The 21,449-nt window shown below is 50.3% G+C and overlaps 8 protein-coding genes across 8 annotated transcripts; 4 read left to right on the forward strand and 4 right to left on the reverse strand.

Annotated features, from left to right (window-relative positions):
• Positions 1–2,789: 2,789 nt before the first annotated feature.
• On the reverse strand, positions 2,790–3,497 carry ABOM_008418 (seipin co-factor family protein; the record flags this gene model as incomplete). Its single annotated transcript, XM_022535547.1, has 1 exon — positions 2,790–3,497. The coding sequence occupies one exon, from the start codon at positions 3,495–3,497 to the stop codon at positions 2,790–2,792; it is 708 nt and encodes a 235-aa protein (XP_022386350.1).
• Positions 3,498–5,060: 1,563 nt separating this feature from the next.
• On the reverse strand, positions 5,061–5,433 carry ABOM_008419 (uncharacterized protein; the record flags this gene model as incomplete). Its single annotated transcript, XM_022535548.1, has 2 exons — positions 5,061–5,212; positions 5,268–5,433. 2 exons carry the CDS (start codon positions 5,431–5,433, stop codon positions 5,061–5,063), a joined length of 318 nt encoding a protein of 105 aa, XP_022386351.1.
• Positions 5,434–6,877: 1,444 nt separating this feature from the next.
• ABOM_008420 (uncharacterized protein) lies at positions 6,878–7,365 on the forward strand (the record flags this gene model as incomplete). The annotated part of the gene is made up of 2 exons (XM_022535549.1): positions 6,878–7,056; positions 7,128–7,365. 2 exons carry the CDS (start codon positions 6,878–6,880, stop codon positions 7,363–7,365), a joined length of 417 nt encoding a protein of 138 aa, XP_022386376.1.
• Positions 7,366–7,762: 397 nt separating this feature from the next.
• ABOM_008421 (MmgE/PrpD family protein) lies at positions 7,763–9,252 on the forward strand (the record flags this gene model as incomplete). The annotated part of the gene is made up of 3 exons (XM_022535550.1): positions 7,763–8,215; positions 8,274–9,052; positions 9,120–9,252. 3 exons carry the CDS (start codon positions 7,763–7,765, stop codon positions 9,250–9,252), a joined length of 1,365 nt encoding a protein of 454 aa, XP_022386375.1.
• Positions 9,253–9,640: 388 nt separating this feature from the next.
• On the reverse strand, positions 9,641–11,326 carry ABOM_008422 (cytochrome P450; the record flags this gene model as incomplete). The annotated part of the gene is made up of 1 exon (XM_022535551.1): positions 9,641–11,326. One exon carries the CDS (start codon positions 11,324–11,326, stop codon positions 9,641–9,643), a length of 1,686 nt encoding a protein of 561 aa, XP_022386378.1.
• Positions 11,327–11,672: 346 nt separating this feature from the next.
• On the reverse strand, positions 11,673–12,824 carry ABOM_008423 (aryl-alcohol dehydrogenase AAD14; the record flags this gene model as incomplete). The annotated part of the gene is made up of 1 exon (XM_022535552.1): positions 11,673–12,824. The coding sequence occupies one exon, from the start codon at positions 12,822–12,824 to the stop codon at positions 11,673–11,675; it is 1,152 nt and encodes a 383-aa protein (XP_022386377.1).
• An 845-nt stretch (positions 12,825–13,669) lies between these two features.
• Positions 13,670–14,022, forward strand: ABOM_008424 (uncharacterized protein; the record flags this gene model as incomplete). The annotated part of the gene is made up of 2 exons (XM_022535553.1): positions 13,670–13,880; positions 13,931–14,022. Coding segments are annotated over 2 exons (303 nt in total), but the record flags the coding sequence as incomplete, so codon positions are not given.
• Positions 14,023–14,158: 136 nt separating this feature from the next.
• ABOM_008425 (MFS transporter/fungal specific transcription factor domain-containing protein) lies at positions 14,159–21,386 on the forward strand (the record flags this gene model as incomplete). The annotated part of the gene is made up of 17 exons (XM_022535554.1): positions 14,159–14,672; positions 14,815–15,362; positions 15,412–15,518; positions 15,573–15,868; positions 15,968–16,309; positions 17,091–17,506; positions 17,556–17,668; positions 17,720–17,870; positions 17,950–18,287; positions 18,342–18,529; positions 19,355–19,449; positions 19,508–19,546; positions 19,608–19,618; positions 19,686–20,016; positions 20,121–20,617; positions 20,666–21,259; positions 21,314–21,386. 17 exons carry the CDS (start codon positions 14,159–14,161, stop codon positions 21,384–21,386), a joined length of 4,653 nt encoding a protein of 1,550 aa, XP_022386371.1.
• Between the last annotated feature and the right edge of the window lie 63 nt (positions 21,387–21,449).

Consider the following 21,449-nt stretch of genomic DNA (forward strand, 5'->3'; position numbering starts at 1 on the left):
AATCGTACTAACCATGAAATGAGCAAAGACATACTTGCTAGGCTCTGCACTACCGATCAACTTAGTCGCCGTGGGAAGGCCTGAGACTATTGCCAGTAGGCCCGTAATGAGAAAGAGAGATTTGCAAATCATATTCGTTCACTGTTTGTGCTGTAACTGCCACGTAGATACTGTCTATATTGCTTCCCCGCCGTCTAAAAGGCCATATTTATGATGATCCTAACGCCAGAGAGTTATTCTGATCTCTCTCCGCCTTTTCCTGCAGCGTAGTTCAAGTCAAAATGAAGCCTCTACTGCAACATTCCCCGTCCGTGATCGGCACGCCATCTCTCCCGTGTTATACAAACGTTTCAAGTGTAACCCTACCTCTAGAGAGTCGAGTCTTCTACCATTCGCCAGATGGAGATTGCCGTGCGCCACCTATATTACAATTACTTAAAGCTGTGTGACATACTTTGTCCCATTTTCTGGTTCAATCAGCCCGGCTGTGTGCAGCACCCTGGATTGCTACCGCGTGCGGGTGGATCTGTTACACTGCATATCCTTCCTCATGACCTTGACTTGATCATCTGTAACGGTATAGTTCCCCCATGGAGGACACGAAGCATCGAGAAACCGTACGGGTAGTACCTAGATAGTTGTGCGCTTGTTCGAACGATGGATTTGTGGGTCAAGACTTATATCAGGGACAAAAGCAACTGTGAAAAGTCCGCACTTGCATGCATTAGCTGATGTTGGCAGTCATCATGCAGGTAGTCATGCTAGCGAGTTTGTCGAACTTTGTCTCCATTTCGCGAGCCCGCCCAGAGGCACAACGGAAAAGGATGATCGACAGGTGTATCAGCAGGCTGACTTCACCCCGCACTTCGGAAAATATATCTGATGCTTGTCATTTGCACAGCCTGCGTTGCAAGCAAGTTTGACTATTAACGTTATGCACTCAATGGGCCTATTACATAGTCGGAATTGGGCACTGGAGGCGACACGGCGGGTTGATCTGCGATGCACCATTTCCCTGGTTCGACCGGCCAAGCTTCGCTGTTTACGTCTCCCACGTAGATTATGATCCTTCCCTTCTCGCCGACGGCCATCCCATACTGGGGCGATATTACATTTTACTTGTCTCAGCAAACCCCCTCCTCGAAGAGGGCTTTTCCAAGGATTGACTAGCTCCCAATGAAGTCACTACCCACAATAGTGTGGCGTCCTGAATGCCCAACGTGATTGTATGCCTCAGTATATGCAGTGGCCCTAGAACAGGTCGAGTGGAACTCAAAATGGGTCGGCGCACGTTCTCAGGTGGTGCTCCTATGTTACATCCAGCGCTTCCACCAGAAGAGCGGCATGTCAGCCATTGGTAACGTTGGGCACGGTTGAGTACAGCCAGGGAGGCTAAACCTGATTGCCATCCGACCTGGTGGCTTTCTCAGGCGGTGATATCGTGGTGCTAAGGGCATGCATGATGAGCATTGTGGAATGCCAGCCAACTACGCTTTTCCTATGCCTCAAGAATGAGAAACTTGCTCTAGCCTTTCCCTCCCTAGGTTTCGACCTTGCCATGTCGTCGCGTACTCATATATGCGCCTTAGATATATCATAACCCCACACAATGACAGACCGCTGATATTCGGTATATCCAGTGCTTGATGGGCCAGAGGCACACTGGGGATGATCTATTGCACACTCTGGCTATGGGTCAAGACCACCAGGTGCAGCTCATTCAATTAGCCCTTTGAGGGTCGGGCGTACCTCTCAGACGGATTCCTCGACGACATAGCTAGCCATAGTAGTCAATGTATAGACAAGGTATATATTGTAGCATCAATTAATGACCACATTCACAGTGTCGTATTTGGAAGCTTTTCCAATTCTATTCCTTCAGTACTGGCTTTCTGCACCTTGGCCCAAGGTTTCCTTCAAAACCCTGTAAGTCAAGATGTGATCATACATCTCTTTGCCACCCGCCACCAATTTTCAACAGTTATCAGTCAGTGAATGTGTCGGACCCCCAGGTTTAGAGTAACTACTAAGCCCATCCCGCCAGTCATTTGCATTCCCCTGCTTTGGGATTCAATTTTTACGTCACGGAACGCACGAGGACATGCATGGACCGTAAATTCCGACTTCTGTAGTCTGTAGTTACCCTCAGCTGGTAGGTTGTTAATTCAGAAGCCTTTCGATAGTACAGGCTTCAACATACCATCCAAGATGCACCCGCGCACCGTCACAGCCTACCTTAATAGATTGAATATTTGGCCGGAGAGATATAATTCAATATACCCACCACAGCATCATCTGATTGTGTGACTACAAAGTCGTATTGACTCTCGACTCTTGCATGAGTCGCATACATTCATCCAATATCTCACATATCCGCATAGGAAAACCGAGCAGTGTACCTTCGAGCAAATAGGTTCTGTCGTGTCAATAGCCTTTCGGTTTAAAATTCCAAGTTGACCTTATCAACCTGACTGTCATGTTGCCACCAAGATCAACGAGCTACAAGACTGACACAAGTTTAAATTGTCTGTTACTAATTGTCATTCGGTTGACTCCATGGCTGCCCCCATCGATTGCACCGTGCATCGCGGGTCCATGTATTCACCGAGACATATAATGAAAAACACTATTATGTACGAAAGGTTGGGAAAGCAAATGATAAGGACAGAAGTGAAAATCGAAATGTTCATATGCAAAGAGCACGTTGACGTCCAGGGGTGGTTCAAGTCGAATACCAATTGCTGCATAATATTCTCATGATGTATCGCCCCCTCTGATCCAGTGTCCTTTCAATTTGCTCCTTCTCCGCTTTCCCGTGTGCCCTTTTGCTCGCGGTTCTCTTGAGAATCCTGGGGCTGGTCCTTCGGTGGCACTTGTGAAAGCCAGAACTTGCTAATCACTCCGCCCAGGAACGTTCTGTCAGCCCATTTCATGACGGCATACAAAACCAAGCCCCAACTCCAGAGGCATACCCCCATCATGCTAGCGACCAGGAAGATTGGTCCCAAGATGACAAATGATAGTAGAGCCCACAACAGTGTGGCTACCGCGGCAAACACAAAGGTACCAGCTAAAAAGACAAGAAACGGCACTCCACAGCAGATGAGCTGACAGACCAGGAATGATGTCGCGTAGGGCCTTCGTAGTGCTGCTTCGAAGAGCGCTGCTTGGCGAGGCGGAGGAAATATCCAAGCGAGCAGCCATTTCACCGTGCCTTCAAACCAATCCAATGTGTATGGGATGACATCTCGGAACCACGCGCTCATCGGTGCATACCACGGACCTGACGATGTGTCTTGTGCGGCCGCATTGTCTTGCGTCTTTTCTCCTGGAAACTCGCCAGGTGTTGTCAGGCTCATGGGCTCGGTAGCGGTCGTGCCAAGCTGTTTCGCCTGTCGTTGCGCAGCTGGCACGGCACCGGCGAGGGAGGAGCCGGCTACAGTCGTTGTATTTTCAGTGGCGCCCTCCAGGGCGCTGGACGCCGATTTCAGAGACATCGTCTGTTTCCTTGTGTCCAGCTATCTTCTGCTGACACCGATGTATCGAGGGTACAGTTGAGCCACTCCGGCAATTCAATAGATATACGGGAGCGATATCCGTCCTACAAGTAAATAAATGCCCTCGGTGCCTGTCCTATGATGTCACATTCCTGTCATTGTGGGACCAGGCGAGTCAACAAAAGAACAGGGAACGCCTGGCAAAATACACAGCATCCTGCCATATAAACCAGGTACATATCCCAGTATTAACTTCCCAGGTGATCAATAGTGAGGGGGGCGGGGCTACGTGAGAAGCCTTTGACTTGTCATGACTGTTAGAGTAAGGAAGAAAGTAGACATATATTTCCTGAGGGTGGATGGCGCTAGTAAAGACCTCGAACACGAGTGACTAGACATGAGTCACTGCGGCCTGCAGATCCCGCTCTTCAGTTATATGCAGTAGACTTCTCCAATACGAAAACATTTGTATAGGGGCCGGACCTTGTATATTTTCTGGGGCCTTCGGACTATCAAGCTCATGCCACCAGAAAAACGTGTTGTATGGACTGCCCTACGTCGGCCTATCAGAGGTTCAAACGGATGACACGTGAGGCCCACTTGCCGGCCGGATCATCCTCGTGACCGGCTTAATCAGGGCTGCTGGTTGGGCTCCACCGCCAGCATTCCTGTAACCCTTCTTGCTCGACGATATTCAGGTCTCCATGACACGCGCCGATCATACGAGGCATGTCTTTGTAGCCGTAGCAGAGGCGGGGAATGTCTTGATTGAGCGATTTCCCACAGTATGGCTACACCAGCGGCACGCTCCTCCGATCCACGACTATGGGCACAAAGCTAAGAAAGGACCTACACGAAGTCTTGGCCCTTGCTATAAGTATAGTATGTTATCTCCCCTCTTCCACGGCCCCTTTCCCTTAAAATTCATCTTGATTGGCCCATGCCTCCTGATATATCAAAGCCATTTTGGTTTCACCGAAGGACTGATTGCATGGGTATTAGATGTAACAGTATTAGTTCCCCGGTGGTGCAGTTCCGTATTTTCCTCCCTCGGACACCATGTCCGCTCATGTATGCCTTCATGAGGCTCTGCGTAGAGACATACTATACGTGCAACAGTGTTCCTCCACGTTGCTGCATACGAACCGAATTGCATGTCGCATTGGCTGGAAGCAGTGTCAAACTGAAGATATACCAAGATGTCGCTTGGAACGCCTGGGGGAGCATATCTTTTCTGGTGATGACCACAAAGGGCGTGGGATGCTTCACATGGTGCATTAGGCCTCAAGGAGGATCATGGCTCCACCAAGCTTAGATTGCAAGGGTTCAGGCAGATTCAAGTCAAGTCGAACCTCCTTCTGTTGTCAGAACTACGTACATCTGGTATGGTAGGAGGATCAAGTAGGTAGATATGGACGTGCGATTACTCAAAAATACACATATGTGGCTCAATCGCGATGAGTTCTAATGCTTTGTTCTGCGATCGTGACACGGACTGCCTGGCTCTAAATCAAAATCCCCTTGAGCGAATAGACGACTGAATGGTAGCCACCGCCTCTGCCCCTAGAGATGAGCACACATTCCCGTTGTCAACTTCTGGGGAGTCTCCAACTTATGGTCCCCAATTGGGACATCCACCCTCTCTCCCTGAGCACCACTAAATCCGCAATACGCTCCACCAGGGTTGTAGATATGAGAAACCGTCTTCTTGATTTCTAAGTGGTTGTCAGCTTGGGTGTTGCGCGGGTCGTTGAGTGGAGAGCGACATACCAACTTCATGCGAGCTCATATCGGTTGGGAAGGTCTGGGACCATTTTTCACCACCAGGGGTATAGAATGTGATCGAGACAGAGGTGATTTGACGCTTGTCAGAGGGGGCAGCACTCGCGAACGCTGCGAGAGCGGGGATAATCACAGTCAAAATCGAGAGCTGCATGTTGAGTGTCTTATGGGAGACCTTGATGTTCTTCGTCGGGCGCTGAACAGCTTGGGGGATTTATGGAAGTTCGTCTGATAGTAGAAGCCTGTGGATTTGATTTCTGCTTAAAGATAGGTTCGGCACACAGCTTTATATGCCATTCTTCGAGTGGCTCTGGCAGATAATATTCCTAAAAATAGGAATCTCAATGTAATGGCCATTCTCAGCCGTGCACTTGAGAGACAGACGTAACAGTGTGATCATCAACACACCAAGGCCACTCGTATCCATAGAGGTCATCGTTGGAAAACGGCCAACTGAATCACCAGTTGCTCCAATGAATGATGAGGTGGGTCATGGTCGTTGGTTAGGTTTTGTGAAGATCTGCTCAAGTACGAGGCATCGCCACGGCGGAATGTGGGGAAACCCAAGAATAGGAGCGACAAGACCCAATAGATTCCGTCCTCGCGTATCTAAGGCGTCCGATCAAAATGCACCAGACTGGATGCTTGGTACTTGGTTACTCGGCTACCTGAGCCACACTCGCAGAGAGGCTCCACCTGCCCGTCCATTTATATCCACTAGGTCCGGTTAATGTAGGGGGCTATGGAGATATTGTGATAGCTCTGATGTACATGGATCAGTCAATCCTACGGCCCTGATCGATGATACCCCGATCAATACTAGGGAATCGAGGCTTGGATCTAAGAATAACTACTCCCATTCAATTCCCACAATCGGACAGACATACCACAGCAGTAGTAACAGCCTTGAGAGAAGGGCAAGGGAAATGTGTCCAAGAGGGAAGCATGTACTATATGTGGAACTTTTTTGAGATACAAATAAGGATGATACCTAAGAATCCCACAGACACAATCGCTACCAATGACCCTCATGCAACTTCAGTTAGGCATCAGAACACTGCTTTGATGTTGAACCATGAAAAGAATGCTGGAAACTTTTTCCACGGGGCGGCAACATACATGGTTGGAGCATTGACACAACCACTTAGGGATCCTTCTGGTTGCAGGAGATCGTCGTGATTAGGCCACCCAGGAGCATTGGCCGCGCCGTAGTGGCTCGCCTTACAGGGTTCGAAGCATGAAGGGGGCCTTAAAATATCCTTTCTTTACCATTATGGCTGTGTTCCTATACGGATCGCGATGCCACGCTGCCAGAGTCGAGGCTCCCAGGGCGCCTGACAGCAGTAAGTCCTCCTTGCCATGATGGCGAAGTCCACCTCGAGCTACACCAGTAGAGACATGTCGAACACCGGTCACTTTCGGTTCCTGCGCTGGCCAGGTGCTAAGCTCTCCCAGGGGAAAATTAGTATCGTCAAGGGTCGGGAAAATCCATAAATACAAACGCAATTTCCGGGAAATATACTCTTATCAACAGCGAATGTCAATAGAGACTACGACCTACTTCTCTCAGAACCCCTTTACAATTCAATAATTCCACAATGAAGTTCTCGTTTGCGGCTATTGTCCTGGCTGCTACCTCGGCCATTGCCACTCCCATTGCCAGTACACGCGATGGCAGCTTTGTGATCAAAGATCTCAAAGCGCGCGATTCTATCTCCAATACCATGAGCTTCACACTCGTTGACGGCGACGCCTCAATTGATTGCAACCTGATCTGGTGAGTCTATAACCTATCACACGATATCCACCTGGGATTGCGTGAACCTGACCAGCTCCTCCTATACACAGGGACGGGAAGGCACCAGATGCTAATGCACGATGCAACGACAATAAGCATCTTATCCAATTCCCCGATGGCTTCGAGTTCGGAAGGTTTACCCTGGCCATTGAGCGGATTGAGCCCAACCCTATCGGTGGCCGTGCTTATCTAGATGAGAACGATGGGAAGTGGGACTGCGTGGACAACCCGTCGGACCACGTCTACAAGGACTGCAAGTACGATGGTGACTATACCATTCAACTCTGAGGGATCTCGGAAAATATATTCGGGGGGTTCCAGCTCGACTGAAGATGCAATTCGGAGGTTGCGACATGGGGTGGATAGACGGATGGAAGGAAAGATACCATTAGTAAATTAATGCTCGTCATTCATAGATTAGATTCGCTAAGATACAATTAATTCATTCCATGGACAATGTCCACTATGGCCTGTCCTAGGCACACCGTTCTTGATCAGTTATTGTTATGCCGCCGATCTTTCATAAAGGCTTCTTGACCCCACCACCGGCTATTCCAAACCATTGCCGAGGGTCCGTATAGGTGGGGTTGCTCATACATGTGTTGGTCCAGCACCTCCACCATCGGATCTGTGATAAACCAAGGCGGAATCTCGTGGTGTATAAGCCTACGCAGACGGTATAACCATGGCAACACGAACAGAGCGCCTAGCCACCTGGGCTTCAGGAGTGCAATATCATGACATCCCACAGGATGTGATCCAGCGAACCAAAGACCTTTTCCTGGACTGGTTCGGGTGCACGATTGCTGGTCGTCATCATGCCGCGGTAAAGGCCATGGCTGTATTTGTGCAGCAGATGGGCCCCTCGCAGGGGAGGAGTGAGTTGGTGGATGGCGAGCTAGGCTTCAGTACAAGCCCTGCCTTTGCAGCAATGGTGAACGCAGCTTCGTCGCACGTGGTGGAGCAGGATGACTTGCACAACCGGAGTATCATGCATCCAGCGACGGTTATCTTCCCTGCTGCTTTGGCAGTTGCCCAGGATCTGGAAGCGAATGGAAGAGACTTTATTACCGCCTGCGTGGTTGGGTACGAGGTAGGATGCCGCGTGGGAGAATTCCTTGGAAAGAGCCATTATGCAGTATGTGGACACCTTCAACCCTGTACAGCAGATTACCACGTTAACCGAGTTTGAACAGCGTTTCCACTCCACTGCAACTGGTGGGGTTATTGGTGTGGCAGCTGCAACAGCACGTCTTTTGGGCCTCGACGCCGCGGCCATGCTATCAGCTATCGGAACTGCCGGGACCCAAGCATCCGGCTTATGGCAGTTCCTTTTGGACGCCACACATTCAAAGCAAGTTCACACGGGCAAGGCCTGCTTCGATGGAATTTTCGCCGCCTACACCGCGAAATCGGGGTTACTGGGACCCAAGGATGTGCTGGAAGGGCCTAAGGGCATGGGCGTCGCCCTCGTTCCTGATACACCCAACTCCAGCGCAATTGATACGGACCTCGGAGTTGACTGGGCAGTGCTGGGAAGTAGTTTCAAATGGCATGCGTCATGTCGGCACACGCATCCAAGCGTTGACGCATTGCTTAACGTTCTTTCCACTCATGGGATTAAATTCGAAGATATCGACTCGGTCGTAACCAAAACATATCAAGCAGCCTTTGACGTCCTTGGACTCAGTGGACGCGGTGAAACAGTCCATCAAAGCAAATTTAACATGGGATTCGTTCTCGCCGTAACGGCGCAGAAGGGACATGCCTTGATAACGGATTTCACAGAGGAAGCGCTGCAGGACGCATCGTTGAGGCAATTCCAAGAACGTGTTAAGATGGAATTGGACGAAGATATAAATGCCGCGTTCCCGCAAAAGTGGCAGGGCAAGGTAATCGTAACTTGCAAATCCGGTGCAAGCCATGAGCACTTTGTGGAATATTTGAAAGGAGATCCCCAAAATCCACTGACGAGGTATGTTCAATTCTATATCCCAATGATGGTGAATGGTTACCGTCAAGCTGACCGGACGGTGTCCTAGGGCGGAGATTGAGACCAAATTCAAGGCCTTAGCCAAGTATGGCGAAGTGAAAGACACGGATCGGATCCAGCAAATTATCACCAGAGCATGGAACCTCGAGAATGAAGGCAGCCTGAAGGAACTGTGGCTCTAATGTTCCTTGCTGTGATAATATTGTACATAGAATGCATGGTATCATGTGTATCCTTGACTACTGACAACAGTGTTACAATTGATCCCCTGACTTAGCTCTACTGCTCTATGATCTGTCCCTACGCCAAATGATCCATCCGTATGTCTTGCCGTAGAGATAAAACTGTAGAGTAAGCCTTGAAGGGATTGTTTTCAGGTGTTTGATATTGGATCTACATGAAAATACTCTTTAGGCGGCCAACATCAAGTGGACCGGCAAGTCCTGCTTCTTATAGAGAGCACATTCTACTTCATAGAGTCATGGTAGGCTTCCTGACTTATCCCTTACTCGTGAGGCGTCGACTAGCATCCGTGCGATCCACCATGGGCGTAAAGGCTTTGCTGAAGAGTTAAACCTGTCGGCCGGTGCTTTGCAGCATATTTTCGTCAAAGGGCGAAAGCGTTTGGAGAAACGCGATCGCATCTTCATATTCCCTTTCTAAGACGTGGCGATGTTGATCCGATCGAACTTGCAGGCCCAGCTGCAGATTCCGCGGTCTGACGTTGAAGCCATTTGTATAGTCTAGTGTATCATAGACATGCCCAGGGATGGGTCGAATGTGGAAGCACCACAGTAGCCGACAGAGGGTAATGAGTAGAGTATTGGTCGCAAGATCTGCGCCAGGGCAGATACGACGACCCCAGCCGAAAGAGCTATGGCCAAGCTTGCTTGGATGCGCGGATCCTTTGTCTTGTTTAACCGACGGGATATATTCCTTTGGGAGATAAGGCAGCCGATGCGGGTCGATGTCGAGAAAGCGAAAAGGGTTGAACTGATCCGGACTGGGATAATAGGTAGGATTCATATTGATTGCCCACGAATTTCCCAACATGACTGTCCCCTGAGGAATATAGTACCCGCGATAATAATCATCTTCAGAACAAGCATGCGGTGTTCCACCCAATATAGCCACAGGGCGCCAGCGCAGAACCTCTTTACAAAGTGCGCGTAGATACGGGAGCTTGGGTATATCCTCAAATGTAGGCAATCGACCAGGCCCCACCACGGAATCTAGCTCGGCCTGTGCTATCTCCAACACTACTTGATTTGTCACGATGGCCAGCATGGCTGAGCATAATGTGGAAGACGTTGTGTCGGATCCAGCACCGAAAAGGGAAGCCGGAATGTAGCTAAAATCCCGCTCAGTCAACGGAAATGCCGTCGGGTCGGAATCTCTGGCCTCGAGGAGCTGCTTGGTCAAACTATTAAAAAGCGGCTCTGCTCCCGGGGACTGTTTCGCGGACTCAATATCCTGTCGCACCACATGAACCAGTGTCATATTGGCGTCAGCCTCAAGACGACCACGGCGTTTGATCTCTGCCTTCCATGGTACAATCCAATCCGGTAGATATTTCAGTATGGGGAAGGACTCCACCAGGTACGCTCCTGGAACATTCAAACTGGAAGCATATTGCATGAATTCAAGTCGCTGTCTAACCACGGGAGACTCAGCGCTATCCACACGGTGCCCATACGAGACGGCGAACACAATCGACGACGCGAGCCGGTCAAATAGTGATTCCCATTCGTGTGCACTTTCTAGTAGCTGATAGCATAGCCGACTTGACTCGGCCTGCTGTAATAGTTTGTAGTTGTCGAGGGCCCGCGGTGTCAGGGCAGAGTGCAAGAGCCGGCGGCGAATGAGCCATTCCTTGCCATACGGTTGAACAAGAATGCTGGCCATATCCCAGTAGATCTCACCCATGGTGACAAACCGTGGGCGTGTGCTGTATTTCTTAGACCGTTTTTCGAGCAGCTCGGAGGCAATTGACGGGTCAGATATCACCACCGTCGGCCGTCGACCCAGCCATATGGTATATATTGGACCATATATCCGCGACCACTCCTGAAGCTTGATCCAAGGGTGCTTTGACGGGATCTGAAGCTTGTTGCCAATCAGTGGAGTCGGGACAGGACCCGGAGGTAGGCACTTCCACAAGTGAACATCGTGGATGACTATGCCGAGAAAGATGAGAATTACGCCGCAGATTATCCCCAAAGCTGGACCGGAGAGGATGGAGTGCATATAATCCATGGCACAGTTTGATATTATATTATATGACTTAGCAAATATTGAAATGCGCGACATTTCTTAGGCTACTGACACGGACTGTAGTTGGAAAGGTATTCCAGCTTCGGTATTCTCCAGTGACAGAGATGAGAATTCGACCAAGTATTGCGGGGGAATAGCAAGACAGTCTTCTAATCCCCGGTTTGAGCGAGCCAAGTGGCGGAACTACTAATATCGTTGGACATGTGGGGGGAAAGTGCTATCATGCTTGCTACGTTGCTTTTGGCTGGCTATGTTCTTGAAAATGCCACGAGGGTGGAAGAAGTCCAAAAAGCCCCAAACAAATAAATTAAAACTACTACTAGCATCACTATAGGCTGGGCTTGATAGGACTTGGATACTTCACAAACGCGAGAGGGCCTGTGGTCGCCAAAACTCCACTGGCTTTCCCGGTGATTCTTGGGTCTTGGCCAATATAATTGGCAGGGTATCCAACATCAAGTGGCTTGATGCTCTCGAGGTATTCGATCTGGGCTTCAGTCAGACGGATCTCCAGCGCCTTGAGGTTGTCTCGGAGATGCTCAGTCTTACGCCCACCGATGATGGGAAACACATAGGGCGCTTTGGATAACACATAGGCCAGTGCGATGGCCGTAACGGAGTCCACCCCATGTTCAACCGCTACCTTCTCGAGTGCCTCGCTCATTCTAGCTTCATCTGCAGTCTGGGTCGCAGGCCCGATGGCGCGGAGGCCTTCCCCTTCGCTTTCCCGAGCCTTAAGCTGCTTCTTCGACTGAAACTTCCCACCGCCTATTGAATCCCACGGTGCAATGGCCATACCAAAATGTCTTGCCATTGGGAGAATATCCTTCTCAAGATCGCGGCGGAGCACGTTCCATCTGCCTTGATAAATACTGAACGGCGTCTTTCCATTTGCCTTCGCGTAATAGTTTGCCGCAGAAACAACCCAGGCAGGAGTATTAGACACCCCAAGATAGAGCACTTTGCCCTGTTGTACTAGAATATGAAGGCTATCCATTACCTCCTCAATCGAATTAGTTTGATCCCACCAGTGAACATATAGAATGTCAATCCAGTCCGTTTGCAGTTTCTGGAGCGAGTCTCGGAGTGACATATGTAGGCTTCTCCGGGAATTACCCGAATAATTAACATAGGAAGCCTTTCCAAGCTCATAGTCGCGGTACGACGTAGTGTATTTGGTAGCAATTACCATGTTATCACGGTTGCCACGAGCCTTCATCCATTCGCCAATCCATCGCTCCGATTGTTCGTCTTGGTAGTTGTTCGCGGTGTCAATAAAGTTCCCTCCTGCATCAACATATGCATCCAAAAGTTCAAAGGCCTTTGGCTTCGACATGCTACCCATGAAGCTAGACCATGACTCTCCAATGGACATGCCCCCTAGCTGTAGAGGAGACACTCGGATACTAGCGGACGCAGAGAGAGGTTGTAAGCGCCCCAGTGGCGTTGCAGGCTCAGGCGCAGGCTGAAGAAATGACATTTCGAAAGATCTGTTCGTTATACGTCCAATAACAACTTGCTGAATAACTTTTGTTGTTGCGTCCAACCTTTATACCTCCGGGACCAACAACAAGGTGATTGTCACTTCGGCCCTAGTGAGTGATGATTTGACTAACCCTCAACAGCCCAGGATAGCCGATCCGCTCGTCTCGGTTCGACCGACTAGCTTTCGACGAAAACCTCCGGTGCGAACGAGTTCCAACCCACATTCCCCACATCATGATGTGGCGGTATCCCCCACACGGTGTTCACCCATGACTTTTAGGTAAAGAGCCAATGTAGATATATTCACGGCAATCAGTCCGAACGACAAATGCCGGATCAATCTTATTGGACTGCCAAGCAGGAAGTGGAAATCCAGTGGAAGAAGTGGGTGACAATGGTGCAGGGTGAAGTAGTCCAAAGAAACACGGCACATATCACGCAACGTTCATCCGGAATACTCCTCTCTTGCCTCAGTAATATGAGCTTGACGGGTTCCTAGGAGCACATAGCATGGGCTCTGCCTCACAAGCGAGGTACCTGCATAGCCTGACGTTGAACAGTTACACACAAACAAGTTAGCATAATCTTGGCCGATTGATGCTCCTCTCGAGCAAGACCTCGACTGCGCGTGTATCCCAATAAACCTTCTCCTCCTACGGTACCTCACAACGTTCCCTAGGCAGCTGCTCATTCGAGTCTTTGTCGAATCATACTGCGACCATGTCTTGACTGGCTAAGTTGCATAGTTGATGCAGGGTGGAGTCCATGATACAACGAATGACAGACGCATGGTTTGATACTCCATGCGGGGTTTCCCCGCATCCGGGGTAAACGTCTAGTCTCGATAATCGCGTCTCAGGCCGCGCAAATCCATGCACGCCCATCCAGCACATCTCCAGCATCCCATCCACCATCCATGTGAGGAAGAACAAGCCCCACGGAAATGAAAGCCGCACGCAAGGTGAAGCCACGGAGGGTCCTGTGTCCCTTGTGCCCCAAGTCGTTCACGCGTACGGAGCACCTACAGAGACATCTTGGATCTCGTACGTGGGTGATTGAGAATGGACCCTTGCACCATTCCTTTGCTGACAACGCATTCAGATGGCGTAGGAAAAGCAGTCCGATGTCCTGAGTGTGGAAAGGAGTTTATGCGCAAGTACGTGGTTACGGAACCAACACATGGCCGATTTTGAGCAACGACTGAGACTTTACTGAAGGGATGTAATGAAACGCCACCTTGCCAAATGCCAGCTCAAACCCCGGACAATCTCTGTGGGAGAAACAGAAACTACAACAGATAGTCTCACTCCACCGGAAGGACCGGGCATCATGCCAAATATGGGTGGCATGGATACTTCTGACCAGGGTACCCTGAATAGAATCAATAATCCACCGACCAAAAGACACAGCTTAACGTCTGGAGGGAGCCACCCACAATCGATAGCACTGGAGGATGACATGGAGGGAACGGAAACCAATCGACCATGTCTGCTTCCTGACAATTCCCTAGCCGAGCTCCGGTGGAGTGATAGCCAGTTAGAAGACATACAATTGCTGCTTGACCCGATGCTGTTTGACCGAGTGGAGCACAACCACTGCCTGCAATTGCCATCTGCTGTTGGTGTTCCGTGCATTGACATTGATCCTGCTGACACATTCAGTTTCCTTGCCCGCATTTCCAGCAAGGAGAGTGCATCGCTGAAGACCCGTTATGACTGCAGCGCATTACTTCAGAAAGCGTGGGAAGGGTATGGGGTGGCCGATGATACTGTTGGGATTGGGAAGCAGGGGGCACTGCCATTGACAGACCTTCCCTCTTCTCTCACTGATCCACAGTCTGGCAGTATGTTTCACTATTTCCTTGTCCTTCCCAATAGTAATATCGTAATTCAAGACTATTGGATTCCCCAAACCCTCCGGAACAGGTCCTTGCACTTCAGTCGTTCCCGTGTATAACTTTGTTCATATATCTAACGACCCTGCAGCTGCTACCAGCGAATCCTGGTATCACGCATGGCTATCTTCTGCGCAGGCCCCCTTGTCTTCGCGACCCGCATATCAAATCATACATCAAATCAGAAGGCTTTCGCAGCACTCCAGAATTATGCATACATGGTCTCCACAGGTCGAGAAGGACTGCATTCGCTTTTTCAGTCCCAATAACATTGAGAGATTTATCAGGGCTTACTGGACCGCCTGGCATCCTCATTACCCAGTCATTCACAAGGCTACATTTTCGATCACAAGTGCCCCCACGCACCTTACAGCAGCCATGGCCGTCATGGGGGCGTGCTTCTCACAAAATGCGAACGATAATCACAGTGTTAAGCTATGGCTGAATAGTGTGGAGGAGATGGTCTTCACCAACGAATATTTTGGAGACCTTATGCTACAGGACCCGGCTACCGTGAACATTCGGGATATTGTACAGCTCTTGCAGGCAGCATATTGTGTCTGTACTTTCCAAATCAGCGAAGGAAGTCACATTAGCCGACGGAGGATTCGGCGTCAACGTTTTAGTATGCTCGTTTCAGTAAGAAGTTGCCTTGGGCTCTCGTATCTCAGTCGCTGATTTCGACCAGCTCGCTAGAGACCTGAGCCTCTTTAGCATCACACACAGCAATCTTGACTCACTACGTGGAAGTGACTTCTGTTGGGACACCTTTATTGCGACCGAGGAGTGCATTCGGTAAATGCCAGCAATGGGCGGCTTGCTCGTACAACCTGCTAACACCAGGCACAGAACCATGCTATTCATATACATACATGACACTGGATTTGCGATCTTCAGCAATTACCCGCCCCGCGTGAGAATCCAAGAGATGTCATTGGGCATGGCATGTCCTGAGGCTTGCTTCCAAGCACAGACCGCAGCGGAGTGCCTCGCTGCTATCCGAACGTGGACAGGGCATCCGCTATGGGGTTGCAGAAGGACAATGCGTGAGATCGTGCAGGTCATGTTCTGTAAGGATATTAAGCACGATGTGCGAGCTTACATCTCCCACCTGGGAATACTGAACCTTTGGATTGTATGCTCCGGTAAGAACACTGCCGCCGTCAGTCGCTAGCCTGCCGGGCGTCCTTCCACTCAGTTCTCTCTGTACGTATATGAGCATCTACTGACTGTAACCTGTGCAGCACTTTGTGCCGAGGCCTTTCAGATTAATTCTCTTATCAGTGTCGACACACAACTCCAGCCTATACGGAGAGCGATCCACAACTGGAAATTAGCCTGGAACCAGCGATTCGCGATACAGGATAGCTTTGGCTTGCCGAAGGAGGAGGATAATATCCTAGTGGGTAATGAAGACTACTGGCGACGCTTGGGCTTTTTTCAGAATGCTTCCGAATATTGGTTACTGCTAAATATCCTCATTCGAAGGATTGACGAACGGCAGCGGATCCGACATGATCAGTCGGTTCAATCCGATGTTGAACTCACCAACCCGGTCATTGACAGGCCATATGCACCTTCGAGATGTGATTCACCTCCAATGGCAGATCTGAAGCATCTCATATCCGAACACCATCGTCAATTCAAGCCGTATATATGACTCTGGGACGCTGTCCATGACCTGGTGCAGCGTTTGACCGTTACGCCTCAAGCCATAATCCTCTGGTGGTCCTTGTCCAGCGTATTGAATGTGTCAATCATGTAATAAGTACCCTCGTAATAGTCTATGTAATAGCAAGTACTAGTTAAGTGGATCCCGGAACCAGCGCCTAGGCAGAGAAGATCTGGATAGGGTGTGGACTTCCACGCGTGGGGATTCTTGTCGCTTTCTGCTGCGCCTTGTCGGGTGACCTTTACCGTTCTATACATTTGACGTACAAGCATAACATATGCTGTTGATCTGACATCGAGCAATTATGTGGTTGTTGGGTCGGCTATGGCGTGTGTCCCCATCCGCCACATTTTTATTACCCCACAAACTTAAGGAGTGACATCTAGAGATCCCAGGCTGCCTCGGCAGCTAGCAGTCCATGACCAGATTTATGGGATGTTATGGACGAAGGTTTTCTCTTTTATATTGACGAATCCCTCCAGTGACATTGATCTGGCGCCATCAGAGCTAACATTCTTGCTCCTCTACTATTTTCTGTCAGCATCAAAACCACTGCGGCTCTCTATAAGATGGAATCTACCACCAAGTCCTCCCCCCTAGTATCCGAGAGATCACGCATTCATGTCATAGTCGTTGGAGCTGGTGAAGCCCCCTACGCACTGCTGTCTTTTACGTCACTAAGATCCTTGGAACAGGGTTCGCGGGTCTCGGCACTGCGATTGAATGCCGTCGCCAGGGCCTCTCTGTCGCGGTTTATGAGCGGTTCCCTGAATTGAAACCACTGGGTGACATAATTTCATTCGGGCGCAATGGGGGCCGGATCTTCGCACGCTGGGGATCGGTGGTCGACCGCATGCTACCTGTTAGCATCAACCTCCAGGGCTATGGGTTTCGTATTCACAAGTACACAGGAGAACACGTCCATACGCAAGATACCGTGCCCCTAGATCCACAGGCTCCCACAATTAATGGACATCGAGGAGAGCTGCACCAGATTCTGTTCAACTATGCTCGAAATGACCTTGATATTCCCATTCATCTCGGTTGTGAGGTGACCGGGTACTTCGAGAGCGCCACTGGGGCAGGAATCCAGCTTGCATCAGGAGATAAGGTGCACATGTACCATGCTCCATTCAACACCGTCAACTGACAGATACTAGGTCTATGGAGATGTTGTCATCGGCTCGGACGGTGTCCGCTCCCAAGCTCGATCCTTAGTTCTCGGTCGTGAGACACAGCTCCAATCGAGCGGCTATGCGATCTATCGCGCCTGGTCTGTCACGAATTCTAATCATCTGGCCACCTGATGCTGAGTGTCTGCAAGGTTTTCTAACGAAAATATCCTCGCCGATCCGCTAACTCGACATCTCTGCGAAAATGGCGATACATTCAATGGCTGGATCGGTCCGGATGTGCATCTACTGGTTTCAACGTTGAAAGGAGGCCAGGACGTCTGTTGGGTACTCACGCATAAGGTGGGTCCCAGATCAGCCCCCGACGATCGTGAGCTATGACATGGCCCAACCAATACTGAGAAACTGTCGGGATTCGTAGGATGCGTCTGATATCACCGATCGCTGGTCCTTTCCGGGTACGCTCGCGGACGTCTATAAGGTCTTGGAAGGTTGGGACCCGATCTGTCAGCGTATCGTTTCGAAAACCCCCGAGTCGTCCCTGGTCGATTGGAAGCTCATCTGGCAAGACCCTTTGCCGACCTGGGTGAGCAAACAGGGACGTATTGCTCTTGCTGGAGATTCCGCCCATGCATTCCTCCCGACATCTGCCCAGGGAGCAACACAGGCGCTGGAGGACGGTGTCACGATCGCCATTTGTCTGCGCCGGGCTGGCAAATATAGGATCCCCGATGCTTTACATGCCTTCGAAAAGATTCGGTGAGACCAAAACCCTCAGTCGCCACATAGGCTCCCTCTAATTCGGTCATGCAGGTACGATCGCGTGCGCAAGGTGCAGGAAACAGGGAAAACCACTCGGGATAAATGGCACAATGCAAGCTGGGATAATGTAAAACGAGATCCCAAGGCCATCGAACTGCCACGAGAAGACTGGATATTGAACCATGATGCAGAGCAATATGCCAGCCAGATGTGTGATCAAATGTTCGGTGCCATCAGGGGTGAGAGTAGATTATGAGGTCGCTGTTGGAGGAGAGATTACCATAGCCCTATGTCTGATGGAGTAGCCAGAGTGGTCTCTTATAGCCGAATACAAGTCTCCATCTCGGTGTCCCTCCAAAGTCCTCTACATTTGATACTAGCAATTACCGCCCACCATAACTGATAGAGAATCTCTCGGTATATTGGGCGGGAGGCCGGGTACAAGTGCGTCCAGTCCATAGCTGCAGTGGCAGCAGCTCCACTGCGTGTCCACGAATCCCTGCGACCGTGCCAAATCCTGACCGACTCCTCGGCGTCAAGTCAACACGCCACCCTCCCATTGTATTCAGCACTGCCTGAGAGGTGCACACTCTGAATGTGATCCGTATAACATCAAACTGGCCGACAACTGAGGTGGGGGGTCGGTTAGATTGCTCCCCCACAAACATCTTCGTGTCCATGCGTGTGGGGGGAGCGTAAACCTTCTCGCTTTAGTGGCAGCCGAGTAAAGCAGTAGAGTAGGAGTTCCAGTTGCCATGGTTTGGTCTCGTGGGATGTTCTCTTGAGACTGGCCTAATGCATTGGAGCCAGTAGAGCACTTGGCTCAAATGTCTCGCCGACAACCGTATATGAACACTGCTACACCAGCTGCTTTCGTCCGTTCTCTTTTGCAACCCCATATCAAGGCCTCCCTCTGATCCTTTCACCCGTACGCATAGTTGAGGCCAAGGCACACCATCATGGTATTTGGAATGCTAGAGTGCAAGGACGGTGAATCACCTCCTGGAACAGGTGCCTATGCTTTCTTGACTTTTCCCTCTTCTGCTGGGTGCTGAGAACAGCAGTGATTCTCAGCCAACAGTCATTCGTGGAAAGTAGCAGTGACGATGCTGCCTCTACCTCAGCGAAGGGCCACCATCAACGTCGTGGAATTGTCTTGGTGCATTCCAAACCACTCATTTCTTTTGTATACCCCTAAGCTGACAAACGCGACGCAGGTCCCTCAACCTTCAGATTCTCCAAATGACCCTTTAAATGTAGGTTGGGTGCTGTCATCTCGTCTACATATTAACTTACTAACATGGATCAACTATCCAGTGGCCACAGTGGTAATGAATAACCTCCCCCCCACATCATGCTCAGACTACATATGGATGCTCAGTCATTGTCTTGCAGGCGAAAGGATTTTATTTTACTCATTATCAGTCTCCTCTCCGCGATTGTGGGAGCATATGGACCCATGTTAGGGCCTGGGTTTGTCGAAATCTCGGAGGAACTCGACGTGAGCGTGAATGAAATATCCCAAGCGACCTCCTACCTGGTGTTGGCGATCGGAATTGCTCTTCTTTTCAGCAACCCGCTGGCCAAATGTTATGGGAAACGGCCCGTGTATCTGGTCTCCGGGCTGTTGCTCTTCGCATCAAGCATCGGGGCTGCCCTGACACACGACTATAACTCGTTCCTGGCCTGTCGGTTGGTGGGAGGCTTAGGAATGGGTCCGTTTGAGGTGAGTACACGTCCTGCTTGAAGCGGTAAATCACATCCCTGGGATTTCATCCTTTGCCTCAGGGGTAGCGCACAGCCTCACTCATGTCTGCTCACTCCCTATAGGTCCTTGTGCAATGTACGATAGGGGACCTCTATTTTGTGCATGAACGCGCCTCGCGCATCGCTTTTTGGAACCTCTTCCTGGTGAGCGGGATCTCCGCCGGGCCGATCGTGAGTGCGTACATCATCCAGTATGCCGGGTATCGCTGGACCTTTGGCGTCTGTGCCATATTTTACGGTGTCCTGACTATTGTCCTCTTCTTTCTTGCCCCGGAGACTGCATATATCCGAGTGGTTCACACTTCTCACTCCTCCAATGAGACCTCGAGTATTGAGCAGCCGGACACGGATGCCGTGCCAGGCAAGGACGTCCCTCAGCCGGGCTCTCAGAGGCTACACGATATTGAAAAGGAACCCCAAGGTCGACATGATCGACCGGAAGCAAACCAGTCTCCACCCATCACCCAAGGAAAGGATTCCTATTGGAGGTCCCTGCGAGTGTACACGGGCAGATACTCTCAGGCCTCACTCGTGAAGGTTATCAGCCGCCCCTTGATCTTGTAAGCCCCTGGAACCCTGATCTCTCTACCGTGAACTAAGCGCCGTAGGTTTCTCTACCCTGGAATCCTGTGGGCATTTCTAACCTGGGGTACAACGATCACGTTCACGATTGCTTTTAGCTACGTCAACGGGGTGATTTTCAACGAGCCTCCGTATAACTTTACCACTTCGCAGATTGGTCTAATCAACATTTCGCCATTAGTCCTGAGCGTGCTGTCCGAGATCATCTCCGGGCCTCTGTGTGATCGAATCTGTTTGTACTTGACGAAGAGAAACAACGGCTACTACGAACCCGAATTTCGGCTGGTCCTGATGGTTGTGGGCTTCGTGCTTGGTGTAGCTGGGTTCTATGGGTTTGGAGCTACCGTCCACTACAAGACACACTGGACTGGGCCCGTCATCACGTACGGGCTGGTCAATGCCTCCCTGGCATTTTGCTCGACGTGTGTCTTCGGATACATCATTGACGCCTACACTGCCCTGGGTGAGGAGGCCTTCGTGGCCGTCAACTCTCGGAACTTCCTCAGTTTCGGCATCCTATATGTGATCAATGAATGGCTCGCAAAGGACGGAACCCTGAAAGTGTTTGTTGTTCTCGGTAGCCTTTTTATCTTCACCAGCCTTCTCACCATACCGATTTGGTAAGTCCAACCTCCAAGAACGTCCATTCAACGTTAACCATGTTGAATATCTAGGGTCTTTGGCAAGAGATTCAGGGCAAGGATTGACAAGATCGTCTGGTTGAAGAACTACATGCGGGACTCTTGAAACTGACTCGCGGTCATTTTTGCAGTTCGACAACTACGATATGTGATGGCGTCATTTTTCTCT

Source organism: Aspergillus bombycis, assembly GCF_001792695.1.
Source record: "Aspergillus bombycis strain NRRL26010 chromosome Unknown contig00085, whole genome shotgun sequence".
Lineage (NCBI taxonomy): Eukaryota > Fungi > Ascomycota > Eurotiomycetes > Eurotiales > Aspergillaceae > Aspergillus > Aspergillus bombycis.